General features: G+C 36.9%; 1 protein-coding gene across 1 annotated transcript in view; it reads left to right on the top strand.

Annotated features, from left to right (window-relative positions):
- SLC25A36 (solute carrier family 25 member 36) overlaps nucleotides 1-14,116 on the top strand; it is a 39,380-nt gene extending 25,264 nt beyond the window's left edge. Inside the window, exons 5-7 of the mRNA XM_045503476.1 lie at nucleotides 3,745-3,811; nucleotides 6,946-7,235; nucleotides 9,960-14,116. Of these exons, the coding sequence (XP_045359432.1) occupies nucleotides 3,745-3,811; nucleotides 6,946-7,235; nucleotides 9,960-10,153 (551 nt within the window). The 3' untranslated portion in view covers nucleotides 10,154-14,116. The remainder of the gene's footprint in view (nucleotides 1-3,744; nucleotides 3,812-6,945; nucleotides 7,236-9,959) is intronic.
- Nucleotides 14,117-27,870: the final 13,754 nt, after the last annotated feature.

The raw sequence follows: 27,870 nt of genomic DNA, 5'->3' as shown, positions 1-27,870 counted from the left end.
TTTATACTATTCCTTCTAGAAGGAAGAATGGGGTAATTTTTCAGTCATCGTGTAATAAAAGCCTGGGGTCTTCAGCTTGGCCATAATAGCCTTGACCTCCAAAGAATTTGATGACAGTATTTAAGATAAACATAGTTGTAAAGGTATACCATCCTACAGCTTTCAGGAAAAATAATAGTTCTCTTTGCTTAGCATAACATATTTTAAAAGTCTAATACAGTGCTCTCTATTCTCTTGTCTGTTGATATTTACTAGCTTTCTACTTCCTTGCAAAAATAATCTATCTACATTACTTTCCAATAAATGCAGGTTAAGAATATGTGGGATCTAAGCTGTTTTAGTTTTAATTGGGTTTTTTTTTCTTATAATTTTAATGTATTTTTCTTAGAAGGTTAGGTGGGCTTTGTTCTTACAGAACTTGAAATAAAAAGTACAGAAAATGCAATACTACAGGTATCACTCACTTAATGAAATAGACATTTTCAGCAAGTTTCCTATAAGCAGGATTTCTCTTAATCTGGTTTACATTATCAAATGGAGTGTTAGATGAAGCAGAACTCTAAAAGTTGCATTTTGAAAATTTTAAACATTTTTCTAATAACATTCTAACTGTACTACTATACATACTAACTATAACAGTATGGCCATTACATTGCCACTTTGCTTTAACTGACTAGAGCAATATTAATTCTTATTATCTTACAAGTAGATCCTTCAGATACCTCTTAATGTTTAACAGGTACTCAGAATACTAATATGAACTAGCATATTACCAAAATTTCACAAAATTTAAATGCCAAAATAAAAAGCTACAGTAAATATCTAAACTTCAGGGATTATTCCCAGTATCTTTGTCTTAGAAGTAGGAAGATCTGTTTAGCTTTGGTTGTTGGCGAACTTCAAATTGCCCTACCATGTATAATTCTAAGTTGGTGACAGATTTTTGTTTCTTCCCACTTCTTTCATTTCTTGAATTAATAGACTATGTTTTTATAGATTTAATTAGCCTAATATCTAGTTAGTTTAATAAAGTGTGGTTAAGAGAATGTAATAGCATCAAATTCCAGGACTAGAATTTTAACTATGGTAAGGCCAATAGCTAAAAAGCTGTGCATTATGCCTAGATTCTGTCTAATGGTTCGCCAGCATTGAGGCTAGTGTCTTTATTAAGATCTGGCTTTTTATTGGGGGACTTGAGCGAGAACAACTGTAGTTAAAGCACGAGTTACTGATAGTAGCAGTTATAGAGGGATAAGATGGCAGCACTCTCTTACCTGAATTTTAATGTGTCCTGTTCTATAGATCAATTTGTATCTGGAAATGAATTTTAGTTAAGTGAGAAATACCTGTTGTTTGCGCCCTATCATTGTTCATTAGTGTGTACAGAATAATTTAAAATTTTATTCACTGATATTTAAAAATTAATTTCTAGTAATAATTAAATGCAACATTTGAAAGTTTACATATGGTATTTTTTTCAGCTTTTAATTGAGGAATTTTGTGACTTGGGAGAGTATCAAGTTTGGGTACTAAGTTTATTTTTTAAAATACAACTAATATTAAAAAAAACTTTGCTCATATTTACAAATAAAGTATAATAGATTGAATGAGATTTTTACCTAGACAGGTAAAAGTTCGGCATAAGGATTCCCAGTTATAGGCTTTCAAAATTTAATGAAAAGCAAATATTTTTTCTTAATTTCCACAGGATAATTAATAAAGGCTATTGTGAATAATGCAGAATATTTTGTTGCCTTGTGCAGCTTTGTGGGCTTTTACTAATAAACCCCCTAATATTGCTATACAGATATTTAGCTAATAATAACTATTTAAGTTAAAAAACAAAGAATCATCAATTTAGGGGTATGGCCAGAATACTGTCAGGTGCACATTTACTTTAAAATATAATTTGAATGTATTTAGTTTGAGTTTTTCATTTAGGAAAATGAGAGTCAAGAAAAGAAAAAAAAATTCTTTTAACTTTATTCTCCTTTAAGCTGGAACATGCAAGAAAAATCTTTCCAGAATATTTAAACTGATCTAACAGGGTCATATTTTTCTTCTCTTTTCCTTTTCTAAGAATTTATATATGAAAAGAAACTCTTATTTATTAAAAATGCTCCTGACAGCTGGTCCAACACTTTAAATTTTTATTATTTTAATACTGGCACATAGAAAATTGTTTCCATACTAGTTTTATACATAATGTATGCAGTATTAAAAGCACTAAAGAGAAATGGAGACTATAGAACTATTAGAAAATTGGGCAAGTTATCAAACCAAATTTCTATTCCATTTATCATGTTTTATAAATAGATTCAATTTTAAGCATCTTTTCGTGAGACATCTGGCTATTTCTACGGTGTTAAAACAGTGGATTAAGGGAATAACGTTTGAGTTAGCTAACTGTCTGACATTATGGTAGGGAAAAGAACCTATGAGACTAAATACTACTTTGTACAATTTAGTAAAATTATTTTGCATTTTAGGTATACCCATAGTAACTTCAAAAGCCAAGGAAGGATAATGATTGGTTCTGCAGTATATGTTAACTTAGAAACCAAAATTATTTTTAAGTGCACCCCAGCATTTTTCTTTCTGAATTCACTTTACTCACATTAAATGTGCTGGTTATATTCCACCTTTCTAAAAGCTAGTTGATAGTATTAAAACAGTTAAGATCCTTAGACATTTCTGCATGTAAGTTTCACTGGATTTAAAGGCCAGTTGAATAAATCTAGCTTGATAGAAGTAGTTCAGTGAGGTTTCTGTAGTGATCTTCAGTGTTCACAAGCAATAGATCAAAGCCCTGTTTTATAAAGATGAAGCAATCTTCATAAATTCCCGTTTTCAAGATGACATTTCATGGGCTATTTTTCAGTAACAGTAGGAAGATAGCAAGTAAAAGATATGCAATAGTCTAGAGACCCTGTTCCAGAAATGTTAATTTACTAACTAGAATGAGCCATCTTAGGTGACCACCCTCTGCACTGATAATATATAGTACTTAAGTTTTAAAGTAAGTTAGAACTACCTTCTACTCTGAGTTTCTCTCTTAAGTGTCTATAAGTGAGAGGGAAGTTTCAGTTTGTTACTTTTCGAACTTTTGAGTTTTTGTATGTGTTTAAGTGGATGAAAAATAGATCTTTTCCTATTAACCCTAACAGAAACCTTACTTCTGTGATACCATTATTTTAACAGTATTAGTAAGCATATGTTTATATAAAGCGTTCATAAGGGCAAACAACAGTCCTGTTATACAGCCCCATTAAGATCATATATAGTAAATGCTGGCCTTTAGGTAGAATCCACTTTTAAGATAGGGAATTGTGATTTAAGGATGTCAAGTAGCTGTTGTAGAGCTTGCATGCTAAAAAGCCCTAGAATATACCAAATTTCTATTAGGTTTGTCTGTAAACATGGGGTTTTAAATTTAGCGTAGAGTGTAGATGGGTACCCCAGAGAATATTCTGAATATGGTGGGAGAGGAATTTATATGTAATCAGAATTTGCTCTTAAAAGAATTGTTTAGTTACGGTCAGAATTTGAGAATGTAGATTGGAAATAAACTACAAACGTTCATGATTATATGGGTTTGTAAAATAAAAGTGTAAAGTATACATCACTTAATAGTTTAAATATTTATTATGCATTTTCTTTAATATAGATTTATATACTATTTAAAACCTTTAACTTAATAGTTCTTCATTTTTACCAGAGTTCATTTTAAACATGTTTGTTTAGGTTTTACTGCAATCACAGCGACCAACCCCATTTGGCTTGTAAAGACTCGGTTACAGCTCGATGCAAGGTATGTTAATTCATTAAAACAAAATTAAAGTTGGTTTCAACTAATTTTTTCCTATAAATTTATATGTGAGATTTCACTGCCATGTATCTAACTATGTTTTTCCCTTTTTTGGCTGCTGAATTTGTTTTTTTGTTTGGTTTTTGAAACTTGGGTCTGCCATCAGAAGCAAAAGAGATATATATAGTAGTTGGCAATATGACACTTGCTAAGGAAGAATGTAGATTATGTGTTTCTATTTATGTATTTATTTATTTGCTTGCTTGCTTATTTCCTTATTATTTTATTTCTTGAGAGTGCAGCTGAGAGCAGGAGAGAGGCAGAGGGAGAGAGAGAATCTTAAGCAGGCTCCACGCCTAACACAGGGTTTGATCTCACGACCCTGAGATCATGACCTAGCTGAAATCAAGAGTCAGGAGCTCAACTAACTGAGCCACCCAGGTGCCCCTATGTGTTGTGTTTTTAAATAAAAGGAAAAGAATATATATTAATCTAGGCCAAGCAGTGATAGTTTCACTACATGAATGATTATAATCAACCACCCAACAGTTAACCGACAGGATCAACTGGTCTAGACTGAATCTTTGAGGAGCATTGCTCAAATTTAGTAGCCTTATGTACAGAGAGGCCTGGCATGGGATTTAGCTCTCATATATTCATAGACTTGATCTGTTACCACTGACCACTTTATGGTAGCACAATTCATTCATTTGATCTATGTTGAGCAGATACTGCTGTGTTCTAGGGATATACCAAGAGACATTGGGGACCAACGTTAGGTGGAATAGTTAGGGAATGTTGTTTTGAGCCCATTTTTAAGCAGAGGCAGTGGTCTGTGCAAACCTCATAGGTCTTGAGGTTAGGGCCTCTGGTGTGTTCTGGGAACTGAGCAAAGGCCAGAAGCAATGAAGTTTAGAGTCTTGCCATGTCAATTCCTGTTGGCCTTTAGTATGGACGATAGGAAAAATAATACTTTTATGGAGAGATGATCCTATTGGTGTATTATAATAATAATAATGAGACTTTTGAAACTTTCAGCCTTTCTGAAGTAGACTGTAACAAATTTCCACCTTTTTTACATTTTATGGCATGGGAAAGTAGTGTTATATCTCATAGACTATAAATAAAACTGATCTGAGAAATCATTAATAATGATGCCTGCTTAAATATCTGTTGTTTACATATTATCATGTTGAACTGTATGCTATTTGGAGACTTGAAATAGCTCTAATTCTTATTTCATCTGAATAATTTTTAATGAAATCCTAAATGGTGAAGCAAAACTCAAAAGTTTATTTCTTTTTTTTTTTTAATGTTTATTTATTTTTGAGACAGAGTGAGAGTGGGGGAGGGGCAGAGAGAGAGGGAGACACAGAATCCGAAACAGGCTCCAGGCTCTGAGCTGTCAGCACAGAGCCCGAGGCGGGGCTTGAACCCACAAACTGTGAGATAATGACCTGAGCTGAAGTCGGACGCTTAACCAACTGAGCCACCCAGGCGCCCCTCAAAGTTTATTTCTTAAAGCTAAGAGATCTGAAAAGTAGTGGCAGCTAAAACAACCCAAAGGTTAAAGAAATGTGAGATGCCGGTCCATATTATACTACTATAAGCTACCAGGGGTATACTGCAGGATGTTATAAGGTGGATCTGTAGGGGGTCCTGAGAAAAGTATGGCTTAAAACTCTTTATTATTTTTTTCACTTCTAATTTTAATGCACAACAGCACAAGTTCTTAGGCTTGGGAGTGGTGGGGAATGGGGTGGGTTTGGGGTAATAGTGAAAGGCTGGTTTGAGGATGCTCATTTATAACTGAGATCAAGAACAGGGCCGATGTGTTTGTATATTACCCTTTGGACTTGTAGCATTTTAACTTCTTGTGAAGAAGTCTCTGATGGCAGAAACTGATTATAATTGGTTGTATGGATCACTCAACTGAGAAAGTATTCATACAGTGTCATTAGTTGAGGACAGTCATTAGCTCTAAACAATAATTAGTTCATAAAACTGGAGGAATCTGTAGGTTATCAGGTGGGTATCTTAATTGTGTTTTTATTTTATGTCTGAAACAGGCTGTATTAATTTATAAATAGGTAAATTTTCTATTTTTTTCCCTGTAGGTAGCGTTTAAACCCATTTCTTATAGGTAAGGTTTTATTGGGAGAATCATAGTATAAAGTAATATTTTTACAAACTCAAAATTGTATATGTGTAAGAGTAAATGCTGTGCCATTAAGTAGCACTAAGGAAGTTTTATTGGACACAGTACTCAATAACTACTTGATAACTATAGAGATCCTCATTCACTTTTCACCATGATACTGGTTGTTGCCTTAAAAGGATCATAGGAAATTTGACTTTAATTCACATAGTCATTTTTAGGGAAGAACTGAGTGGGCTTGGAAGAATCCCTCAGACGTACAGATACTAGATTAATTGTACTTGCTTTATGGTACACTGTCATCACTGGTGTCTCAATCACTCTTTTATGTTATTAAGTCCGAAGAAATCTTCTCATTTGAACTGGATTCAATGTGATGTGACGGTTTGTTTTATCTTGAGCTGCAGTCACAGCGTATTTGGACTAAAGGATTTTGTTGCTTATCCCTACAATACAAACTTCAATGAGCACATGAAACTGAAGATTTAATATACTGTATTTTGCATTTGTAGAAGAAAGTATTTACATGCTACCCATCTAATATGACAAAGTTCAGGCAGAAGAATAGGAAATCTAAAATGAATGTTTTAAAATTTTGGTTTCACTTCTTCATGAGTTACAGGGGATCATTCTGTACTGGAGTGGCAGATTTCGTCTATACTTTATTTACCTTATTTAAAAACCTATACTACTGGGGCGCCTGGGTGGCGCAGTCGGTTAAGCGTCCGACTTCAGCCAGGTCACGATCTCGCGGTCCGTGAGTTCGAGCCCCGCGTCAGGCTCTGGGCTGATGGCTCAGAGCCTGGAGCCTGTTTCCGATTCTGTGTCTCCCTCTCTCTCTGCCCCTCCCCCGTTCATGCTCTGTCTCTCTCTGTCCCAAAAATAAATAAACGTTGAAAAAAAAAAAAAAAAAATTAAAAAAAAAAAAATAAAAACCTATACTACTTTATTAATAAGATTTTTCCTTTTTGCTTTTCAGGAACCGTGGGGAAAAACGAATGGGCGCTTTTGAATGTATTCGTAAAGTGTATCAGACAGATGGACTTAAAGGATTTTATAGGGGCATGTCTGCTTCATATGCTGGCATATCAGAGACTGTTATCCATTTTGTTATTTATGAAAGTATTAAGCAAAAACTACTGGAATATAAGATTGCTTCTACAATGGAAAATGATGAAGAGTCTGTAAAAGAAGCATCAGATTTTGTGGGAATGATGCTAGCTGCTGCCACCTCAAAAACTTGTGCCACAACTATAGCATATCCACATGGTAAGAGGTGTTTGAGTTTATAGGAGTAAAATTCTATTAATTTAGAAATTTTCCCGTGTCAGCCAATGGCCCACTTGTTAGCACATTTATAATTTTATTGAATTCCAGTAAAACAATATATGGTTTCCTAGGAGTTCATCATAATGGGATTACATCTGTAAGTAACGGTTTTAATAGGTCAGTATATATTATAGTAGCATGGTGGTGATTAAGCATGGGCTTTGGATAGTCGCATTTCAGCCCAGAGTTTGTCAGATTATAGCCAGGTGACTTTTGGGAAAGTTTCTTTAAATTAAAAAAAACTATGGATACGGTTATGGTATGCTAGATACTTTATATACATTAGTGCTAATCTACAAGAAAATTTCTGTGAAGTACTTAACCGTCTCTGTTGAAGTCTAAGCATGCTAATACATACCCAGAATTTGTCTTTATTTTCAAATGGGAAACAAGAAATGTTAAGATTGAGTTGTCCAATGTCACACAGCTTACTCAGATCACATACCTTTTTTAGTGGAGGAGCCCAAATTTGAAATCGGGTCTGTAATCCCAAAGGCCAGCCTATTTTACATTATTTCATGTTGGCAAATAAGTATATATGATTTATTTCTCTCTGAAGTTTTACAGTATTAGCGTATTTCATTAATAGATAACAAAATTACTTAAGAATTTGTCTTGCGATGTGCTGAGGGTTTGGGGGTTTTTTTGTAATTTTTATTGTTTTGTTTAAAGGTAGCCTTTGATTTTGTTGTTTGGGGTTTGTTTTGCTTCAGGATTATTTTTGTTCATTTATTTTTGAGAGAGAGAGAGATTGAGCTTGAGCTTGAGCAAGGGAGGGGCAGAGAGAGAGGGAGACACAGAATCCAAAGCAGGCTCTAGGCTCTGAGCTGTCAGAACGCATGAGCTATGAGATCATGACCTGAGCTCGAAGTAGGACGCTTAACTGACTGAGCCACCCAGGTGCCCTTTTAAGGTGTTATTTTTTAAGTAATCTCTGTATCCAGTATGGGGCTGGAACTCACAACCCCAAGATCAAGAATTGCATGCTTCACTGACTGACCCAGCCTGGCACCCCCGCTTTGGCATTTTAATCTAAATGCTTCACTCTTGTTACACTGATGAGCATTTAGCTTCACCCTTGTGAAGCTAAAGCCCTGTAATTAAAGCTGTATCAAGATAAATGAAACAGGGCTATGAATAAAATGAGAATTTTACTCGTAAGATGTAATTTACGAGTAAAACCAAGTCGAACCAATTTGCACTGTGAAGTTCTCTCAGTTTCCTGAGGGAAGTTCCTAACTTCTTTCTTTAAGAGAAGTCAAAAGAGGACAGTATCAGCATTGTTTAGGTTTTGGCTCCTATGGGATGCCTAGAACCATGGCCTGCTAAGGCGAGAGACAGAATTTTAGAATTGCAAGCACCCTGTTCCTTCCAGTGAGATGACGTCACTACAAGAAGAGGTAATTTATAAATAGTATTTTGGAGTGGAATATGTAAATGGCATTAATTTTTTTTCTTTTCTTTTTTTTTTTTTTTAATTTTTTTTAACGTTTATTTATTTTTGAGACAGAGAGACAGAGCATGAACGGGGGAGGGTCACAGAGAGAGGGAGACACAGAATCTGAAACAGGCTCCAGGCTCTGAGCTGTCAGCACAGAGCCCGACGCGGGGCTCGAACCCACGGACCGTGAGATCATGACCTGAGCTGAAGTCGGACGCTTAACCGACCGAGCCACCCAGGCGCCCCTGCATTAATTTTTAAGAGAGGACACAAGAGATTTCAGATATTAACATTTGCGGTGAAAATGTCTCTAGGCCATTTCCCTCAGGCCCATCAGGAGTAGTGTGTTGGAAAAACAGACTCTTCAGTAGAGAGCTCTGAATTCTTGTCCCAGCCTCTCAACTGACTAAAACCTCTCAGCAGTCCTGATTCCTCATCTTTCAAAACTAAGAAATACGGACTAACTATACGTAATCTTTTAGATTTCTTAGAGCTCTAAAACTTTACAATTTTTGCTTCGTTGCTTCCCAGATGGAACCTTTCAGCTGATTGGCTAGTATTTTGAACATATCCAGCCTCATGAACATGAAATTTCATGTTGGCATTTGTGGACCAAATAGATTAGTTGTGGTGAATAGATTAGTTGTTCTATTTTTTCATTGTAGGGTCCACTTAAAATCTTTTCTGTCACTATATCTTTGTGTATTCGTCCTTGATACCACCTACATTCCTTTTCCTGTCTCTTTACCTTTTTCTTACAAAATCTATTCTCCCCTTTGTCTATATTAGTATACAACTGATACTTTTGTTTTATTCTTTTACCATTAAGGAACCTGTTATAATTACCACTTACTACTAGTGATTTTAGCCAGCTGACTTAGAAGTTTGGTGTTACTGGGGCGCCTGGGTGGCTCAGTTGGTTGGGCGTCCGACTTGGGCTCAGGTCATGATCTCACGGTCTGTGAGTTCGAGCCCTGCGTCAGGCTCTGTGCTGATAGCTCAGAGCCAGGAGCCTGCTTCGGGCTCTGTGTCTCCTTCTCTCTCTGCCTCTTACGCTCTGTCTCTGTCTCTCTCAAAAATAAATAAACATTAAAAAAAAAATTTTTTTTTTTTTTAAAAGTTTGTTGTTACTGTAATATAACCAGTTTATGGGATATGCTCAGCATTAGGAGGGTATAAAGATATCACTAATGTTTTAAAATGACTTTTTCTCCCCTAAACAGAAGTCGTAAGAACAAGACTACGTGAAGAGGGAACAAAATATAGATCTTTTTTTCAGACACTGTCTTTGGTTGTTCAAGAAGAAGGTTATGGGTCTCTTTACCGTGGTCTAACAACTCATCTGGTGAGACAGATTCCAAACACAGCCATTATGATGGCCACCTATGAATTAGTGGTCTACCTTCTCAATGGATAGCAACTTCAGGCTGCTGTATACTATGAAGAGGGAAGACCAAAAGATGACAGTGGACCATGCAGTATCGAAGCCAGCATGGTGGACAGAAGAAAATAGTTTGGGAACATGTAACTATGCCTAAGGGAAAGTTTGGTTGTAGGAATTAAAGTAATCATAATAACCGCATTACTTGGTCTTTTCAGTAATGTGAAAAAAACCTAGGCTGCCCAAGAAAAAGCCTTTAGAAGCACTACTTCCTCCAAATTGCCATTTTCTCTACCATGTCCATGGGACATAGTTGCATTTCGTTGATTTATGGCACAGTATAGTGTTTATTCCATGAGCACTTTTTCAGTCTTCTAATAAAGCCATCCATAATTATATAAATATTATAACTATCCAAAGATAGTATTGACAGTCATAAATGTCTTACCTCTGGCTTCTGTGTAATTTCTGTAAAATTGTAAAATAACAATAAGTGAGATCCTTAGTATTGTTTTCACATTTCCTTGAGAGGATCTGGAGTATTTTAAAGTTAATTATTTGGCATTATTCATCACTAGTTTTGACAGCTAATGAAATAGTACCTAATATCTTGTGTATTTTTAGCTTTAAAATGTTTTGGTTTCCACTGCTAACAGGAACATGATGTTTAGCATAATGTGGACCCTTAAATTGTTTGTTAACATATCAAACTCAGTGGTAATAGTTTGGGACAGAAAAAACCAGTAAAATGCTGATTCTTGGCCATTTCAATAACTTGAGCGTGTCCTCCGATCTTTTCTATCTTTATGATACGTGAATGACTTCAGTTGTCTTTTCAGTGGTTTATTAGTTATGGACTTAAATTATCATCTATCATACCTAGGTATTATTTTCTTAAAGTAGAAAAAATTTACCACTTCTGAATCTTTCTTCATTAGGAATTTGAACCTTTGAATTATTTCCAGATGATCAATATAAATTGCATTTATTTTGTAGAGAAAATGGTAATTTTCAGCTTTGCTGTAATAGGTTTTTTTTTTTTTTAAGGTGGCATTATAAATATCTGGGGAAGTATAAACATCAAAGAGGGGCCCTTTGCCATCTGATCGAACAGGTGGTGATCCTAATTGACTTACAATTTTGTAAATGAACAAACTGCTTTTGACAAGAAATGTATGCTATCCTAATTTCTTGAATGGTAAATCATAGAAAGATTCAAGTTAATTCAGATTCAGTGTGCTAACAGGATATAGCTTTTACATTTTGCTGTTGAGTTCACCTGTACCTCTTAATACTTAAATGTATTATATGTATGGCCTTTATGAAGATGTTTGCTATAATTCTGTTAAGAGACTTTGCTAATGGATGTTGCTATACTGGTGTATAAAACATCTACAATTAAACTCCAGTGTGGTACTCATTTCAGTATAGATGAACTGTACATTTTGTGCAATGGCTTTATCTTAAGAATGACTCTTTGTGAATGCACTTTGTGGCCTTTTTTTGGGGGGGGGGGTGGGGTGAGAGTAACAGAGAATTCCACTTTAGGATTATTTTTTTTTAAACATTGGTCATGTATTAGGCAGAAACGGTGTTCAACAAAACATTTTTCTGGGTCTTAGATACAGTGTTTTGGAGATCTTTAATGACATAAATGTTTTACATATTCTATGTACGCTCTACTGCCCCTACCATAGAAAATTGTAGCACGTCATTGCAAGCTTACTCTGTTGTCACCAATGAAACACAGTGCCCTCTTAAATTCCTCACCTTCTTAACTCATTATAATCAACAGTAACTGGATGTTTTTGAGGTGCTTTGATTGGAATTTAAAAATATTCCAATCTCTTTGGAGACCAAAGGCAATTTCAGTTTCATTACCTTTGGGATTATTCATACCTTTTATGGTGACTTTTAGCTTTGACATTTATTGTAAGAAACATGCCAAAAAAAAAAAAAAAAGCAACCCAATAATAGGGGGTTCTAACTTAAATCTGTAGAGAAAGTCTCAATCTAGAGTGTTTGCCTTTTCAGGTGCCACTTATACTGCCTAATACAGTGCCATTTGCCTTGTGAAGATGCATAAACATTAGTTGTGCTGAATGTAGGACAGACATTCTCCCTAATCTTAATGATCTCAGTACACCACAGATGATTAAGAATGATCTGAAAACCAGCAGCTAAGGAACATCTTCTTATTTAGCTGTAGCAAATTCATAATAAGTGTCCTTCAAGGATGAACATGTATTCTATTCTGGTTTGTATTTAGCAAGTAAAACTTATGTTGACCTTTAGTGCATTATATTCTGCTATAGAGTATTCTCTATGTACTGGAAGACAAGATGTTAGAGTCTTTTTTACTCTTTTTTTTTTTTTTTTAATGTTTTTATTTATTTTTTGAGAGAGATTTACAGAGTGTGAGCAGGGGAGGAGCAGAGAGAGAGGAAGACACAGAATCTGAGGCAGGCTCCAGGCTCCCAGCTGTCAGCACAGAGCCCAACACGGGGCTCAAACCCACGAACCGTGAGATCATGACCTGAGCCAAAGTCGGACGCTCAACCGACTGAGCCACCCAGGCGCCCCAGATCTTACAGTCTTAGACTTTGTTTCTTTGTACAACAACTGGAAAGGAGCAATGAAGCTTTTTTTTTTTCCCCCCCCAAAGCACAATCTGCCATAGTTTACTTTATGTGTGATAGAGATAATTTAAAAAAAAAGACTATATATAAAAGTTGTGTATAAATTTTGTCTCTGAAACATTTCTTTGGAGATTTTTTAATTGATGCAAATGTTTAAAAAAATGCATACTTAAAGGATTGGTTTGTTTTTTTTTTTTTAACTGTTTTCATCTATTTTCTATCAGATGACTTTTTATTTCTAGCATAGAGATAGGCAGCACTCTTCAGACTGGTCTGTACTTTTATTATGCAGTCTTCTCAGAAAATTGAATTGAACTTATTCACGTTAAAGAAGTAGATACTGAAAGATATGCTCATAGAGCAGCAGATAGAACTTTGGTACCTGTAGCACATAGACAGTTTGCTAAATCTCAAAGTCCAAATCTGAGAACTACCAACCCTGTGACTGGGGTATAATACAGTGCTTTTAAATCGAGGAAAAAACAAATACTGTATCACCAAAGCTTTGTCTTAATTTTCATTACGTATGTAACTTTGTGGAACCAGCCTTCCTAGATTGGGCCCACAAGTTATTTATAACTTTGAAACTAGGATAGAATATTGTTAGATTAATTCATCCAAGCTTTGTCTCCTAAAACCTAATGCCCGTTGCGGAGTAGCATTATTGTATTAGGACCAGATTGTTAAAAATGATGAGTGTTTACTCTTTTACTGGAGTATAAACATGTCAGCATTTTTAGATTGTTTGAAATCACTAAAATACCAATTTGAACTTGAAGGATGTAAGTGCTAGAAATCAATCTATCCCCTTACTCTTCAGCATTGTTCATGCCTATCTTTTGTTGTTTACATGCTCTTCTGCCAGGACTTTAGTACTGTAGGGACCCCTTTTGGCTTAATAAATATAATAGATGAGCCTTTCTGTCTACTGATCATGACTTTAACATTCCTAAGAATAAAGGTATTTCTAAATGAATTAAATTAGAAGGAGTTTTAATTATATGAAGGTGTTTAATACAGTGTGCATTCTGCCCATTCAAGTCTCTTCTCCATCATCCCCTTACACTTCTTGTTAATCTAAACACTGCTTTTTAGGCTATCCCTTTTAGAAACTGAAAATTCTGGTTTCAGTTTTTACGTTAAAAAACATTTGAATGTGTACCCCTCATATGTGAACAATTATGATCTATTAGTCATAGCTAAATAATCAGCTTCAAAGGAGTTGGTATCTTTTGACCGTTTACGTGAGGTTTGTTATTCTTGGATTTTGTGTACATGGCTGTAAATTATGTGCATTTATTCTATTTATGTTAACTAGCTGAATTTTATTTGAATTATTAAATTAAAAAATTAAAACATCCTTATGAAAATATGGGGTTTTTTTCCTATTATGTTGTCTAATATTATGGTGAGAATGTTATCATACTTTCTTAGGATTATGTGAAGAACAAAAGTGCATTGCCATTTTCAAGGTGTTAGGCCCCTGTCTGCTAGACGTATAGTGATGTCTCTAGAGGAACAAAAGGTCAAATAATCGAATTCCTTTGTAATTCAGTAAGGTATTTCTGTTCTGCCATATTTTCCACAGGTTTATTGATCTTTAGGTACCATACTTTTTTATGTGTCACAACATCCAGTTTGCAAAATATATCTGAGAAGTTGGAGACCGACTAAGTTATTTGATTGATAACTCCTTGGGTTATAATGATTTTTTTTAACATCATGAATTTTTGTTAGTTTTGGTTTCAGCCTTTCAGAAAGCTAAGAAAAAATTAAAAAGCTGGAAACTTTTTATAATAACCAAATGAATCCATGTATGACAAGTTGCAGCACGTGACACAGATATAAATGTTAATAGTAACTACCCATTTTACATTTTGTCCATTTGTTTAAGTTTTCACGAATTAATAGCAACCATCAAACATCACCTAGTTTTGTAAGTGAGGAAGGAAATCGGACAAATTTGTTGTGTTCCTTTTCTCAAACATAAAACCCAAACCTTTTGACTGCTTTCCACTGAAGACTGAAATAGTGGATGAGGTGAAGACATTGGGAAAATAATAGTTGAGGTTGGTATGACCAGCATATTTTAATAGTGTCCCAGGTTTTATTTATTCATTTATTAGTGAATAGCAGGAGTTGTGGTAGAGGAAGGAATTTGTGAGTGTGTGGTTTCTTGAGGTTCAGGTATGACCTTCATACAAGCGATAAACTCAGGCAAGAAAGCAAGATGTAGTTAAATGGTTTCCTTTATTTTCCTGATTTTCTTGCATTGCACAAACCAGCTGACTATCTTAATATGTGGAATCAATTCAGTAATTTTAAGTTCATAGAGTGTGCTCTTTATACAGTGATTTCATGAAGTTTTCCAACAGCCTAGAGATTGGGTGAATACACAAGTGATAATTAGTGGGAAATCAGTCACAATGGGGTTTTTTTTACTTGGTGTTGTTCTGAGTTTTAGTTCTATGTTTATTTACTACACTAGAGTCTTCAGTAGCATTTGGGACGACACAGAGGTGATTAGCAAAACAAAAAAACCCTTCATTTAGAGGAAAGACCTACGGGGATTGGCTCAGAATGAAACCTACTGGGGGATAATAAGAAATAGAGCTACTATTTACAGTTTACTGTTCTTGAAGCTAATCTACATAGATTACATCCTGAGGCTACTGGGAACCATTGGATTTTTTTTTCCCCCAAAGCATTTGTGTAACAACAGCAAGTCAGACACTAGGTTCATTGGGTGTTAGGGTATGTCCTATGTTCTCTGGAAGTGTTAACGGCAATTCTTTTAGAAAGATCTGGAAAGGTTGCCTGGAGAAAACAGTATTGAAACCAAACGTTGGAACAATAGCAGTTTGACAGGCTGATTTGGGGAGGGGCATTTCTTGTTGAAACAAAGATCAAGGTGTTCTAGTAGCCCATCAGGAGAAATAACCCACTTTCTCTGATTCCCTCTTGGGAACTCTTGAGATTTTGAAACTAGTGGTAGATCTAGGATTCTAAACCTAGTCTCATTCAGAGGAGCTTATCACATCCAGCTCAGTGAAATTTAGTGCTAGACACCTGTTTTCTGTGTCTCAGTCCCCCACACTTCCAAAGCTCAATTCCTCGAGTCTTCCATCAAGGATAAAGGCCCACTTTCAGTCGCTGTTTCTGAATCCTCCCTTTCAAGGTTATCCAGTAAGATTGATCTCCATTGTATGAACTTACTGTGCGGTGTTTTCGTGGCTTAGGTTATTTGATCCAAATTTTCCTGTTTTATATGCGTATATTTGTTGTTTCTCACCCCCTCACCCCCCCCCCCCCATAAGTGTGCTAGACCAACTGGATATTAGTATGAAAAGAGCCATTACCTCACCATGCATAAAAGGTGGCTGTGGGTCTAAAGGCAAAAATTAACATTGCAAACCTTGAAAAAAATGGAGTATCTTTGCAACCTTGGCGGGGGGGGGGGGGGGGGGGGTTAGAGTCCACAAAAAGCACTAACCATTAAACCCTCAAAGTTTAAAACAAAAAAAACATCAAAGGTAAACATGCAGCCCCAGACTACAAGAAAATATTTACAATAGGATATACTCATAAACACATACAACCTAAACTTTTTTTTGAAAAATAAACCTATGCAAAGATGTTTAACATGGTTAGTAAAACAAATTAGAACCACAAAGGAGATAGCACTACAATATACCCAGTACAGGAACAAGTAGAAACAACACCAAAAATGGAGAAACGAACTGCTACATTGCTGTTAAGAATGTAAAATGGTATAGCTACTTTGGAAAGATGAAAATGTTTTTTTCAATGTTTATTTTTTTGAGAGCAGGGAAGTGACGGGGACAGAGGATCCAAAGGAGGCTCTGTACTGACGGTGAGGCTCAAACCGTGAAATCATGACCTGAGCCGAAGTCAGACACTTAACTGAGCCACCCAGGCAGCCCTGGAAAGATGCAGTTTTTAAGAAACTTTATTGCTACTCTATAATCCAGAATTATTACTGTTGGGAAAGGGAGAAGGGAGTTTCCGAGAGAAATGAAAATCTCTACAAGTGTTCATAGCTGTTTTATTTCTCAACGTGGACATCAAGGGAAAGTCACTTGTAAATTCGTGCAGTGGAATAATTGTGAAACAAAAACCAAAGTAGGAATTACTGCTACATCCAGTAACGTGAATGCGTATCAAAAACATGTTAGATGAAAGAAGTCTGGCACAGACATACATATGTATATGGAATACATACATAAATGTATTCCATTTATATGAAGGTTAACAGGCAAGAGTAGTCCGCATGATAGAAGTCAAATTGGCGGACATGGCAGTAGAGAACTGTTGACTTAACAAGGGGCCTGGTGGAACTTACTGGAGAAATGGAAAAATCCTACCTGTTCATCTGGGTAGAGTTAAACAGGTTTGTACGTACTGTGAAGATACGTTAGCTGTAAATTTAAGATTTGTTCACTTTAAACATACTTTTAAAGAATTTAATCAAAGTAAAATGCTTAAGGAAAAGTTAATTTGACTGAATGCTACAGAATGAAACCCAAGAAGACTTGAGGTAACGGAATTACCAAAATACAGTTCATAAAATAAGGGTGCTTAATGTTTTAAGAATTAAAATGGAGGTTTTAAAAGTATCTGATTTTGGTATCAAGTAAGCAGGACCTCTGAGCTACGCGCCTCCATGACACTTAGATCTCAACATGCTTTTTGAGGCATTGCTCACAAAAAATAGAAGGGTTCCTCAAGGACTTTCCCCTTTTCCTTCCCTGTCCCAAGCCCCAAGCCAAACAATTAGAACTAAATTTGGATTCATCAGGGTGGAGACTGGTGCTGGGGCTTTGATCTCCAGGAGCAATTATATCTGGGGTCCAGGCCCAAAGGAGTCAGCAGGCTGTGGTGCTTCCAGGATGGGGTGGGGGGGTGTACTCCCCTGGGTACCAGTAGAAGCAGAATCTTGGAAAGCTAGGCATACAGATTCCCAGAGCATTGCTTAATTATTACCAAACACATAAGACTTGCCACTGGGAGTGATTACAGAAGCAACAGATTCACACCATCAAGGATATAGAGGCAAAGTGCAGAGTAGGTAGTAGCTGTAATTACAGAGACAAGCATACAATATGAAATAAGGAAGAAACAGACTTTAATAGTTAACCATAAAAATGAAAATTATAGGCCCTGAAATCAAGAACTCAATGGGTAAGTAAAAAATAGATGTAACTGAAGTGATTTAAACTTGAAGATCTAAGTTATCTAGAAGACCAGAAACAGATAAAGAGGGCTATGAAAGATCTGTTAGGAGATAATGCATGGAATGAGAATGTCTAAAATAACGTCATTATATTCAGTAAATGAGAATAGAGAGGAGGCAATACTTTAAAAATAATTGGAACCTTCCCAGAGTTAATAAATGAATCCATGCCTCCATGAATCCCAATGCATCCTAATTTGGATTAAAACATGCCTCTAAATGTAGTGATAGGAAGAACATCAAAGCAAAGTGAAGATTTTGATTTCTGCTACCTGCAGTGGGCTAGGTTTTAGGGCCAGTGCACCTAATGAGTGCAATTAAAAGGCTGGAAAAATATATTATAAAAATCTTAACATCTGAGAGTGAACATAATAATGAAGAATGAGGGGCGCCTGGGTGGCGCAGTCGGTTAAGCGTCCGACTTCAGCCAGGTCACGATCTCGCGGTCCGTGAGTTCGAGCCCCGCGTCAGGCTCTGGGCTGATGCCTCAGAGCCTGGAGCCTGTTTCCGATTCTGTGTCTCCCTCTCTCTCTGCCCCTCCCCCGTTCATGCTCTGTCTCTCTCTGTCCCAAAAATAAAAACGTTGAGAGGAAAAAAAAAAAAAATTAAAAAAAAAAAAATTAAAAAATAATGAAGAATGAGCAGACCCAAATCCAGGACATGCGAAGAACCTGGAAAGTTAAGAGCACTCCAAGCCACTGAAGACCTAGAAGTAAGACAGGCATACGTGGCCAGGCCCCACTTAAGTTGAGGAGTCTGATAGAACCCTCCCCATTTAAGTTGGGGCCCCGGTAGTATATTTGAATTCTTCCATCTACAAGGGACTAGACAAAGTTTCCTTGGTGCTAAGCAGAACACAAAAGTAAAAAAAAAAAAAAAAAAAAAAAAAAAAAAGCCGATCCCTGAGACCAAATACCCCTGAGCAGAATTAAAGTCCAACTTTGCATTGCTAGAGTGGGGAGGAGACCCTAAGATCATGAACTAAGGTGGTTCCAGACACACAGGATCCCAAGTGCGTGGTAAAAGCAAAGACCATTCTTTTCTGGAAAAAGCACTCACCCCTGGTCATGTTGAAAGCATATCAATAATTTCAAGGACTGTGAGTAGTACCCAGTCAATAATAAGCACACGAGGAAGCCACACCATTGGTGACAACCCTTAAAAGCGAAAACAGCCTACTCCCAAAAAGAAAGATTCTAGAGTTACCAAATATGGATTGTAAAATGCAAATGAGCACATTTTTAAAAATATAAGGCGTGCTTGAAAATAGGAGAATGGGACGCTAAAAAATGGTTGAGCAGATTTGAAAACCAAATATAACTCCTAGAAGTGAAAACTAAAGTAGAAAGCACAGTTGGACAAAGCTGATAAAAGTTGTTTAACTGAAAGATGGAGCAGAATGCTGCGAAGAGTCACCAGAAGATACAGAGGAGACGGTGAGATGCAGGCGGGACACACAGGAAGCCCTGGGCAGGTGGATTGCTGTCCCAGGGAAGCGGAGACAGTGGATCAAAGGGGTCAGCTCAAGTGATGGAGGCTGAGGATTTTCTACAACCGATGAAGAACTCGCCTCTGTGGATTGAAAATCCTAAGTATTCCCAAACAGAATACATAAAAAGGAACCTGTATCTACACACAGTATCGTGAAACTAGATAAACAAAAGCAGAGGTTTGGGGATAAAAACAGCCAGAATTTTACCCCTGACAGATCTGTCAAAGCAGTGACAGCCAGTCTGACCACTCACTTCACATGCATAGTAGAAGAGAGTGGAACAATTTCTTCCAGTGTGCTGCCAAACTAGAATTTTATACCCAGGAAATCCTTAAGGCGTGAGAATGGAATAAAGAAATTTCAGAAAAATTTAAACTGGAGTGCGCCATCACTGGGTCATCAAAGGAAATCCTAAAGTACGGATGGAAGGCCTACGAGGCAAGGGAAAAATGCTACATGAAAAAGTAAGTTAGGTGGGCAATAATAATAATGGGATTTTTAAAAATTTGACCAAAATATAGCACATTATGATTTTATGAAAGAAGGGAAGGGGATAAATGGAGTTAAAGTATTCTATGAGCTTCCCATTACCCAGGTGGAAGATGAAGATTTTAATTCATTTTAAATGTTAAGTATGGGGGCGCCTGGGTGGCTCAGTCAGCTAAGCGTCCGACTTCAGCTCAGGTCAGGATCTCACAGTTCGTGGGTTCGAGCCCCGCATAGGGCTCTGTGCGGACAGCTCAGAGCCTGGAGCCTGTTTCAGATTCTGTGGCTCCCTCTCTCTGACCCTCCCCCGTTCATGCTCTGTCTCTCTCTGTCTCAAAAATAAATAAACGTTAAAAAAAAATTTTTGTTTAAATGTTAAGTATGGGGGCGCCTGGGTGACTCAGTCAGTTAAGTGTCTGACTTAAGCTCAGGTCATGATCTCGTGGTTCATGGGTTTGAGCCTCACATTGGGCTCTGTGCTGACAGCTCAGAGCCTGGAGCCTGCTCTGGATTCTGTGTCTCCCTCTCTCTGCCTCTCCCCTGCTCATGTTCTGTCTCTCTCTCTCTCTCTCTCTCTCTCTCTCTCTCTCTCAAAAATAAACATTAAAAAAATAAAAATAAATGTTAAGTGTGTGTTGTAAAATGGAGGATAACCAATGAAAGAATGGAAATAGTACCACTTCCATACCAGTCAAAGTGGAACATATGAAATTATTCTTTTCAAAAATCAGTTTAAAAGGAGTGCCAGAGGGGTTCCTGGATGGCTCAGTCGGTTAAGCATCCAACTTCAGCTCAGATCATGATCTCACAGTTCGTGGGCTCAAGCCCAATGATGGGCTCTGTGCTGATAGCTTGGAGCTCAGAGCCCGGAGCCTGCTTCAGGTTCTGTGTCTCCCTCTCTCTGCCCCTCCCCCACTTGTGTGCATTCTCTCTCTCTCTCTCAAAAATAAATTAAAAAATAAAATAAATAAAAGGAGTGCCGGAAATGAGAGATAAACCACATGAAATTATAATGGTTTTTTTTTTTTAGGTTAACTCTATGCCTAATGTGGGGTTCGAACTCCCAATCCCGGGATCAAGAGTTGCATTCTGAGCCAGCCAGACACCCCAGAAATAATAGGCTTTAAATCCAAATAACCCAGTGGTTAATATTAGTGAAAATGGACCAAATACTCCAGTTTAAAGATTGTCAGACTGGGATTTAAAAACAACAAAAAGTTACTTGTGAGAGACATGGTTAAACCATAAGGACATGTTAAGGTTGGAAGTAAAAGAATGAATAAAGATAAGACTTGAAAATACTACCCAAAGGAAACAGATGTAACCAAATTACTACCAGAAAAAACAGATTTTAATGCAAGAAAGCATTACCAGAATTCAGGAAGGTTGTGACATCATCGTGTGGTAATAAAAGGTTTGTTTCACCAAATATACAACGATTTAAAATATTCATATGCCTGATAAAATTTCCTCATATAGATCCAAAATTGAAAGAACCACAGGAAGAAGCAGACAAATCCACAATTGTGGGAGTCTTTAACAAACTTCTCTCAAAAACTGATACAAAAAAAAAGTAAGCATATACACTTCAAGGGTACGGTTAACAACCTTGGCCCAATGGAAACGCATACAACACTGCACTTAACATCTGCAGAATATGCACGCTATTTATAGAAATTGACCCAAGCAACCTCCTCAGATTTCAAAGTGTTGAAATCATACAGAGGATGTTCTCTGACCACAATGCAATCAAACTAGAAATCAACAAATAAATAATTGAAGAACTTCATAAATTTGGAAATTTAGACACATGCTTCCAAATAAACTGTAGGTCTGCTCAACCACACGGACAAAATATTTTGAGCTGAACAATAATAAAAGTTCTAAATGTCAAAACTGATGAATGCAAATCAAACAGTCCTTAGAGAAAAATCTAAAATTTTCTGCCCATATATTAGAAAGACAAAAAGGCTGAAAATTAATGAAGTATGCATTTGTATTAGTTAGGGTTAGCTAGGGCACCATAGTTAGAGACTCAGATGCACAGTGGCTGAAACTGATAGACATTTTACGGCTTGCTCACTTTATGATCTTAGAGGAGCAGGTTGGTTCCTCTCTAACAGTTCTTCAGGGACTCAGCTGATGGAGGCTCTACCATTCTCAACATTTGCCTTCCAAGGTGGCCTAGGGCCGTGGTTGTTAGACCTCAGCCTGTATCCAAATCACATGGAAGGCTTGTTGTGTTTTTCTGGTATTGTTTAAAACAAAAAATACATGTTACCTATCTTAGATAAGCTGTAAGCAGGTAGGGAAAATGCCATCATTTTGGGAAAAAAATTCAGAGAATAGAACTACTAGGTGTATTTTTCCCATACCATTACCAAAGTATTTTCTTCCACCTGCCCCGCCTCAGCTTTATTGAGATATAATATTGTCTAAGTTTGAAGTATACGACCTGATGACTGGATACACGTACGCATTGCGAAATGATGACCACAAGAAGTTAACACCTCCATCCCCTCACATAATTACCATTTTTGTGTGTATGTGGTTAGAGCATTTAAAATGTACAGTATTGTTAACTATAGTCACCATGCTGTCCTTTAGATCCCCAGAACTTGGTCATCTTATAACTGGAAGTTTGCATCCTTTGACTAACATTTCTCCTCTGCCTCTGCCTCCCTGCATCCCCTGGTAACTATCACTCTGTTCTCTATTTCTGTAAGCTCAGCTTTTTGATTTTTGATTTTTTTAAGTTTACTTATTTTGAGAAAGAGAGAGAGAGAGAGAGCTGGGGAGAGACAGAGAGAGAGAAAAGGAGAGAGAATGAATCCCAAGCAGGCTCCGCACCCTCAGCACAGAGCCTGACTCAGGGCTTGAACTCACAAACTGTGAGATCATGACCTGAGCAGAATTCAAGAGTCAGATGTTTCACCGACTGAGCCATCCAGGCTCCCCTGAGTTCACATTTTTTAGACTCCACATATAAATGAGATCATGCAGTATTTGTCTTTCTCTGTGTGACTTATTTCACTTAGCATGTTGTCACAAAAGGCAGGATTTCTTTCTTGTCTATGGCTGAATAATATTCCATTGTGTATATAGACAAAATTTCTTTATCTGTTCATTCGTTGTTTCCAGTCTTGGCTATTGTGAATAATGCTGCAGTGAACTTCAGGGTGCAGATGTCTCACTAAGACAGTGATTTCCTTTCCTTTTTTTTTTTTTTTTTTTTTTTAATTTTTTTTTTTCAACGTTTATTTATTTTTGGGACAGAGAGAGACAGAGCATGAATGGGGGAGGGGCAGAGAAAGAGGGAGACACAGAATCGGAAACAGGCTCCAGGCTCTGAGCCATCAGCCCAGAGCCTGACGCGGGGCTCGAACTCACGGGCCGCGAGATCGTGACCTGGCTGAAGTCGGACGCTTAACCGACTGCGCCACCCAGGCGCCCCTCCTTTCCTTTTATATATACCCCACAGTGGGATTGCTGGCTCAGATGCTGGGTCTATTTGTAATTTTTTGAGGAACCACCATGCTCTTTTGATAGTGGCTGCACCAATTTACTTTCCCAACAACACTGAGCGAAGATTCCCTTGTCTCTATATCCTCACCAACACTTGTTATCTCTTATCTCTTTGATACTAGCCATTCTAACTGGTGTGAGGTGATATCTCATTGTGGTCTTGATTCACATTTCCCTGATGATTAGTGATGCTGAGCATCTTTTCATATGCCTGTTGGCTATTTGTATGTCATCTTTAGAAAAATGTCTACTGAGTTTATTTGCCCATTTTAATCAGATTATTTGGGGGTTTTTTTGTTGTTGTTGTTGGGTTGTATGAGTTCCTTATGTATTTTGGATATTACCCCATTACCAGATAGGTTTGCAAATATTTTCTCCTATTCCACAGATTACTTTTCCATTTTGCTTTATTGTTTCTTTTTCTGTGCAGAAGGTTTTTAGTTTGATGTAGCCCCACCTATTAATTTTTGCTCTTGGTGTCACGTCCAAAAAATTATTGCCAATATCAATGTGAAGGAGCTTTTTCCCTATCTTTTCTTCTAGGAGTGTTACAGTTTCATGTCTTAAATTTAAGTTTTCAATCCATTTTAACTTAATTTTTGTGAGTAGTGGAAAATAGGAGTCCAATTTCGTTCTTTTGCATGTGAATATCCAGTCTTCTCAACACCATTTATTAAAAAGACAATCTTGGGGTGCCTGGGTGGCTCAGTTGGTTAAGCATCCGACTTCAGCTCAGGTCATGATCTCACGGTCTGTGAGTTCGAGCCCTGTGTCGGGATCTGTGCTGACGGCTCAGAGCCTGGAGCCTGCTTCGAATTTTGTGTCTCCCTCTCTCTCTGACCCTCCCCGTTCATGTTCTGTCTCTCTCTGTCTCAAAAATAAATAAAACATTTAAAAAAATTTTTTGTTTAAGACAATCTTTCCCCCATTAGGTATTCTTGGCCTCCTTGTCGATTATTAGTTGACCATGTATACATGAGTTTATTTCTGGGATCTTGATTCTATTCCACTGGTCTATGTGTCTGTTTTTATGCCAACCTCATACTGTTTTAATTACTACAGCTTTGAAATACAGGTGTTTGAAATGAGAAAGTGTGGTTTCTTCAGCTTTGTTCCTCTTTCTCAGGATTGCTTTGGTTATTTGGGGTTTTTTTGTGGTTCTGTGTGAATTCTAAGATTTTTTTTTTTTTATTTCTATAAAAGTAGCATTGGAATTTTGGGAAAGAATGCATTGAATCTATGGATGGGTACTATGGACATTCTAACAGTATTAATTCTTGTGATCCATGAACACAGGATATTTTGCCATTTGTGTAATCTTCATTTTCTTTCGTCATTTTCTTTCATAATTTTCAGCATACAGATCTTTCACCTCCTTGGTTAAGCTTATTCCTAAGTATTCTATTGTTTTTGATGGTACTATGGGATTGTTTACTTCTTTTTCAGATATTTAATTTTTACGTTTAGGGTAATTACTGATAGGTAAGGACTATTAATGTCATCTAATTAACTGTTTTCTGGCTGTTTGTTGTGCCCTCTCTTCTTTCTTTCTTTTTCTGCTTTCCTCTGTGGATTGATGATTTCATTCCTGGCTTGCTTTGATTTCCTGCTTTACCTTTTGTGAATCTACTGTATATTTTTGCTTTGTGGTTACCATGAGGCTTACATAAAACATCTTGTAGATAGGAGTCTACTTTACATTGTTAATGATTAACTTTGACTGCATACAAAAACTTAACCCTTTTACTCACCCATCTTTTATGTTTTTGAGGTCACAATTTACCTCTTTTCATAGTGTGTATTCATTAACAAATTATTGTAGCTATTGTTATTGCTATTTTTCATTTTTTAATTTATTTTATTTTTATTTAATTTATTTTTTAAATTTATATCCAAGTTAGCATATAGTGCAACAATGATTTCAGGAGTAGATTCCTTAATGCCCCTTACCCATTTACACCATCCCCTCTCCCACAACCCCTCCAGCAACCCTCTGTTGGTTCTCTATATTTAAGAGTCTATTATGTTTTTTATTGTTATTTTTAATATTCTTGTCCTTTAACCTTGATACTAGAATTAAGTGGTTAACACTATCATATTACAGTATTAGAATATGCCAAATATGCCAAATTTGACTCTATACTTAGTCTTGTAGGTATTGCATATTTTCATATGTTTTCATATTACTGATTAGTGCCCTTCCATTTCAGCTTGAAATTCTAGAGAGCTTGTTAAAACACTGATTGCTTGGTATTACCCCCTGGAATTTTATTCTGTAGGTCTCACCTAAGTCTGTAGTCCAAGAATTTGCATTTCTAACATGCTGCTTTTGTTGGTTCAGAGATTATACTCTGAGCCCCACTGAATTTTGGATTATCTATATCTAAGTTAATGGGAAAGAACAGTGAGCATGGATGGGTATATAACTTCTGTCCACGTTTCACTGGCTAGAACCCAGTCATGTGATCACACTTATCTGACAGGAAGGCTGGGAAATACAGAGTAGCTGTTGGCCCAGAAAGAAAAGGAAGCATTTGTGTGAAGAACTCTGTGACCACATCCTTTGCAATGAATTAGAAAAATAAAGTAGAATAAACCCAAATAACCTAAAAAGAATAAAATAATTAAGAGCAGGACTTGATGAACTAAAATCTAAAAATACAATAGAAAATCAACAAAGCCAAAAACTGGTTCTTTAAGAAGACTAATAGTGATACTTTATTTATTTATTTTTTTTTTAATTTTTTTTTTCAACGTTTATTTATTTTCGGGACAGAGAGAGACAGAGCATGAACGGGGGAGGGGCAGAGAGAGAGGGAAACACAGAATCGGAAACAGGCTCCAGGCTCTGAGCCATCAGCCCAGAGCCTGACGCGGGGCTCGAACTCAGGGACCGCGAGATCGTGACCTGGCTGAAGTCGGATGCTTAACCGACTGCGCCACCCAGGCGCCCCAAGAAGACTAATAGTGATACTTTAAAATACTATAAATCCTAGAGCAGCTAAAAATAAATAAAACAAAAAGGTATAGTCAATGAGTCAGTAGTGGAGACAAAGGGAATACTAAAGTATACTCAGTTGAAAAGAAGCTAGGAGAAGAAGGGTTTTGGAAAAACATAGAACAAATGAGATGAATAGAAAGCAAACAGCAAGATGGTAGAGATGAACATTACTATATCGATAAGTACATTAAATATAAGTGGTCTGAACAACTGATTAAAAGACAGAGATTGTCAGACTGGATAGCAATGTAAAATTCAACTGTGTGCTGCTTTTACTTTAAAAAAATTATTTTTTGTTAATGTTTATTCATTTTTGAGAGACAGAGCATGAGCCGGGGAGGGGCAGAGAGAGAGATGGAGACACAGAGCTCAAAGTAGGCTCCAGGCTCTGCACTGTCAGCACAGAGCCCAATGCAGGACTCAAACCCACAAACCGTGAGATCATGACCTGAGCCAAAGTCGGATGCTCAACCAACTGAGCCACCCAAGCACCCCTGTGCTGTTTTTATTTTTTAAAACCTTTTGATTTTAAAATAATATTATACTTACAAAAAAGTTGCAAAAAGAGAACAAAGAGTTCCCTTATACTTTCATCTACCTTTCCCACAAGATAACATATTATATACAATTATCAAAACTTGGAAGTTAACATTGAAACAACATTACTTACAAATTTATAGACCCTACTCAAATTTCAGCAATTGTCTCACTAATGTTATTTCTCTGGCCCAGAATTTAATCTAGGATGCCACACTGCATTTAGTAATCATGTCTCCTTTGTTGCCTCTAGATTTGATGGTTCTTTAGTATTTCTTTGTTATTCATGACCTTGACACTGTTGAAAAGCCCTGGTCGGTTATTTTGTAAACTGTCAGTTTGAGTTTATCTGATGTTTCTTCACATTTAATCAGGTTATACAGTTTTGGCAAGGATATTAAGAAATGGTGGTAAAAAATGAGAAACATCCATGACACTAAAAGCTGGGTTTTTTTTTTTTAATTTTTAAAAAATGTTTATTTATTTATTTTGAGAAAGAGGGAGAGAGAGCAGGAGCAGGGGAGGGGCAGAGAGAGAGGGAGGAGAGAATCCCAAGCAGGCTCCAACTTGTTGGCACAGAGCTCCATGCAGGGCTTGATCTCACAAACTGTGAGATCGTGACCTGAGCCGAAATCAAGAGCTGAACGCTGAACTGAGTGAGCCACCCAGGTGCCCCTAAAAGCTGTTTTAAAAAAAAAAAATCAGGGGGCGCCTGAGTGGCTCAGTCGGTTAAGCGTCCAACTTCGGCTCAGGTAATGATCTCACGGTCCATGAGTTCAAGCCCCACGTCAGGTTCTGTGCTGACAGTTCAGAGCCTGG

The sequence above is a fragment of the Leopardus geoffroyi genome, chromosome C2, assembly GCF_018350155.1.
Source record: "Leopardus geoffroyi isolate Oge1 chromosome C2, O.geoffroyi_Oge1_pat1.0, whole genome shotgun sequence".
NCBI classification, from domain to species: domain Eukaryota; kingdom Metazoa; phylum Chordata; class Mammalia; order Carnivora; family Felidae; genus Leopardus; species Leopardus geoffroyi.
This window is presented reverse-complemented; position numbering and strand designations above follow the sequence as displayed.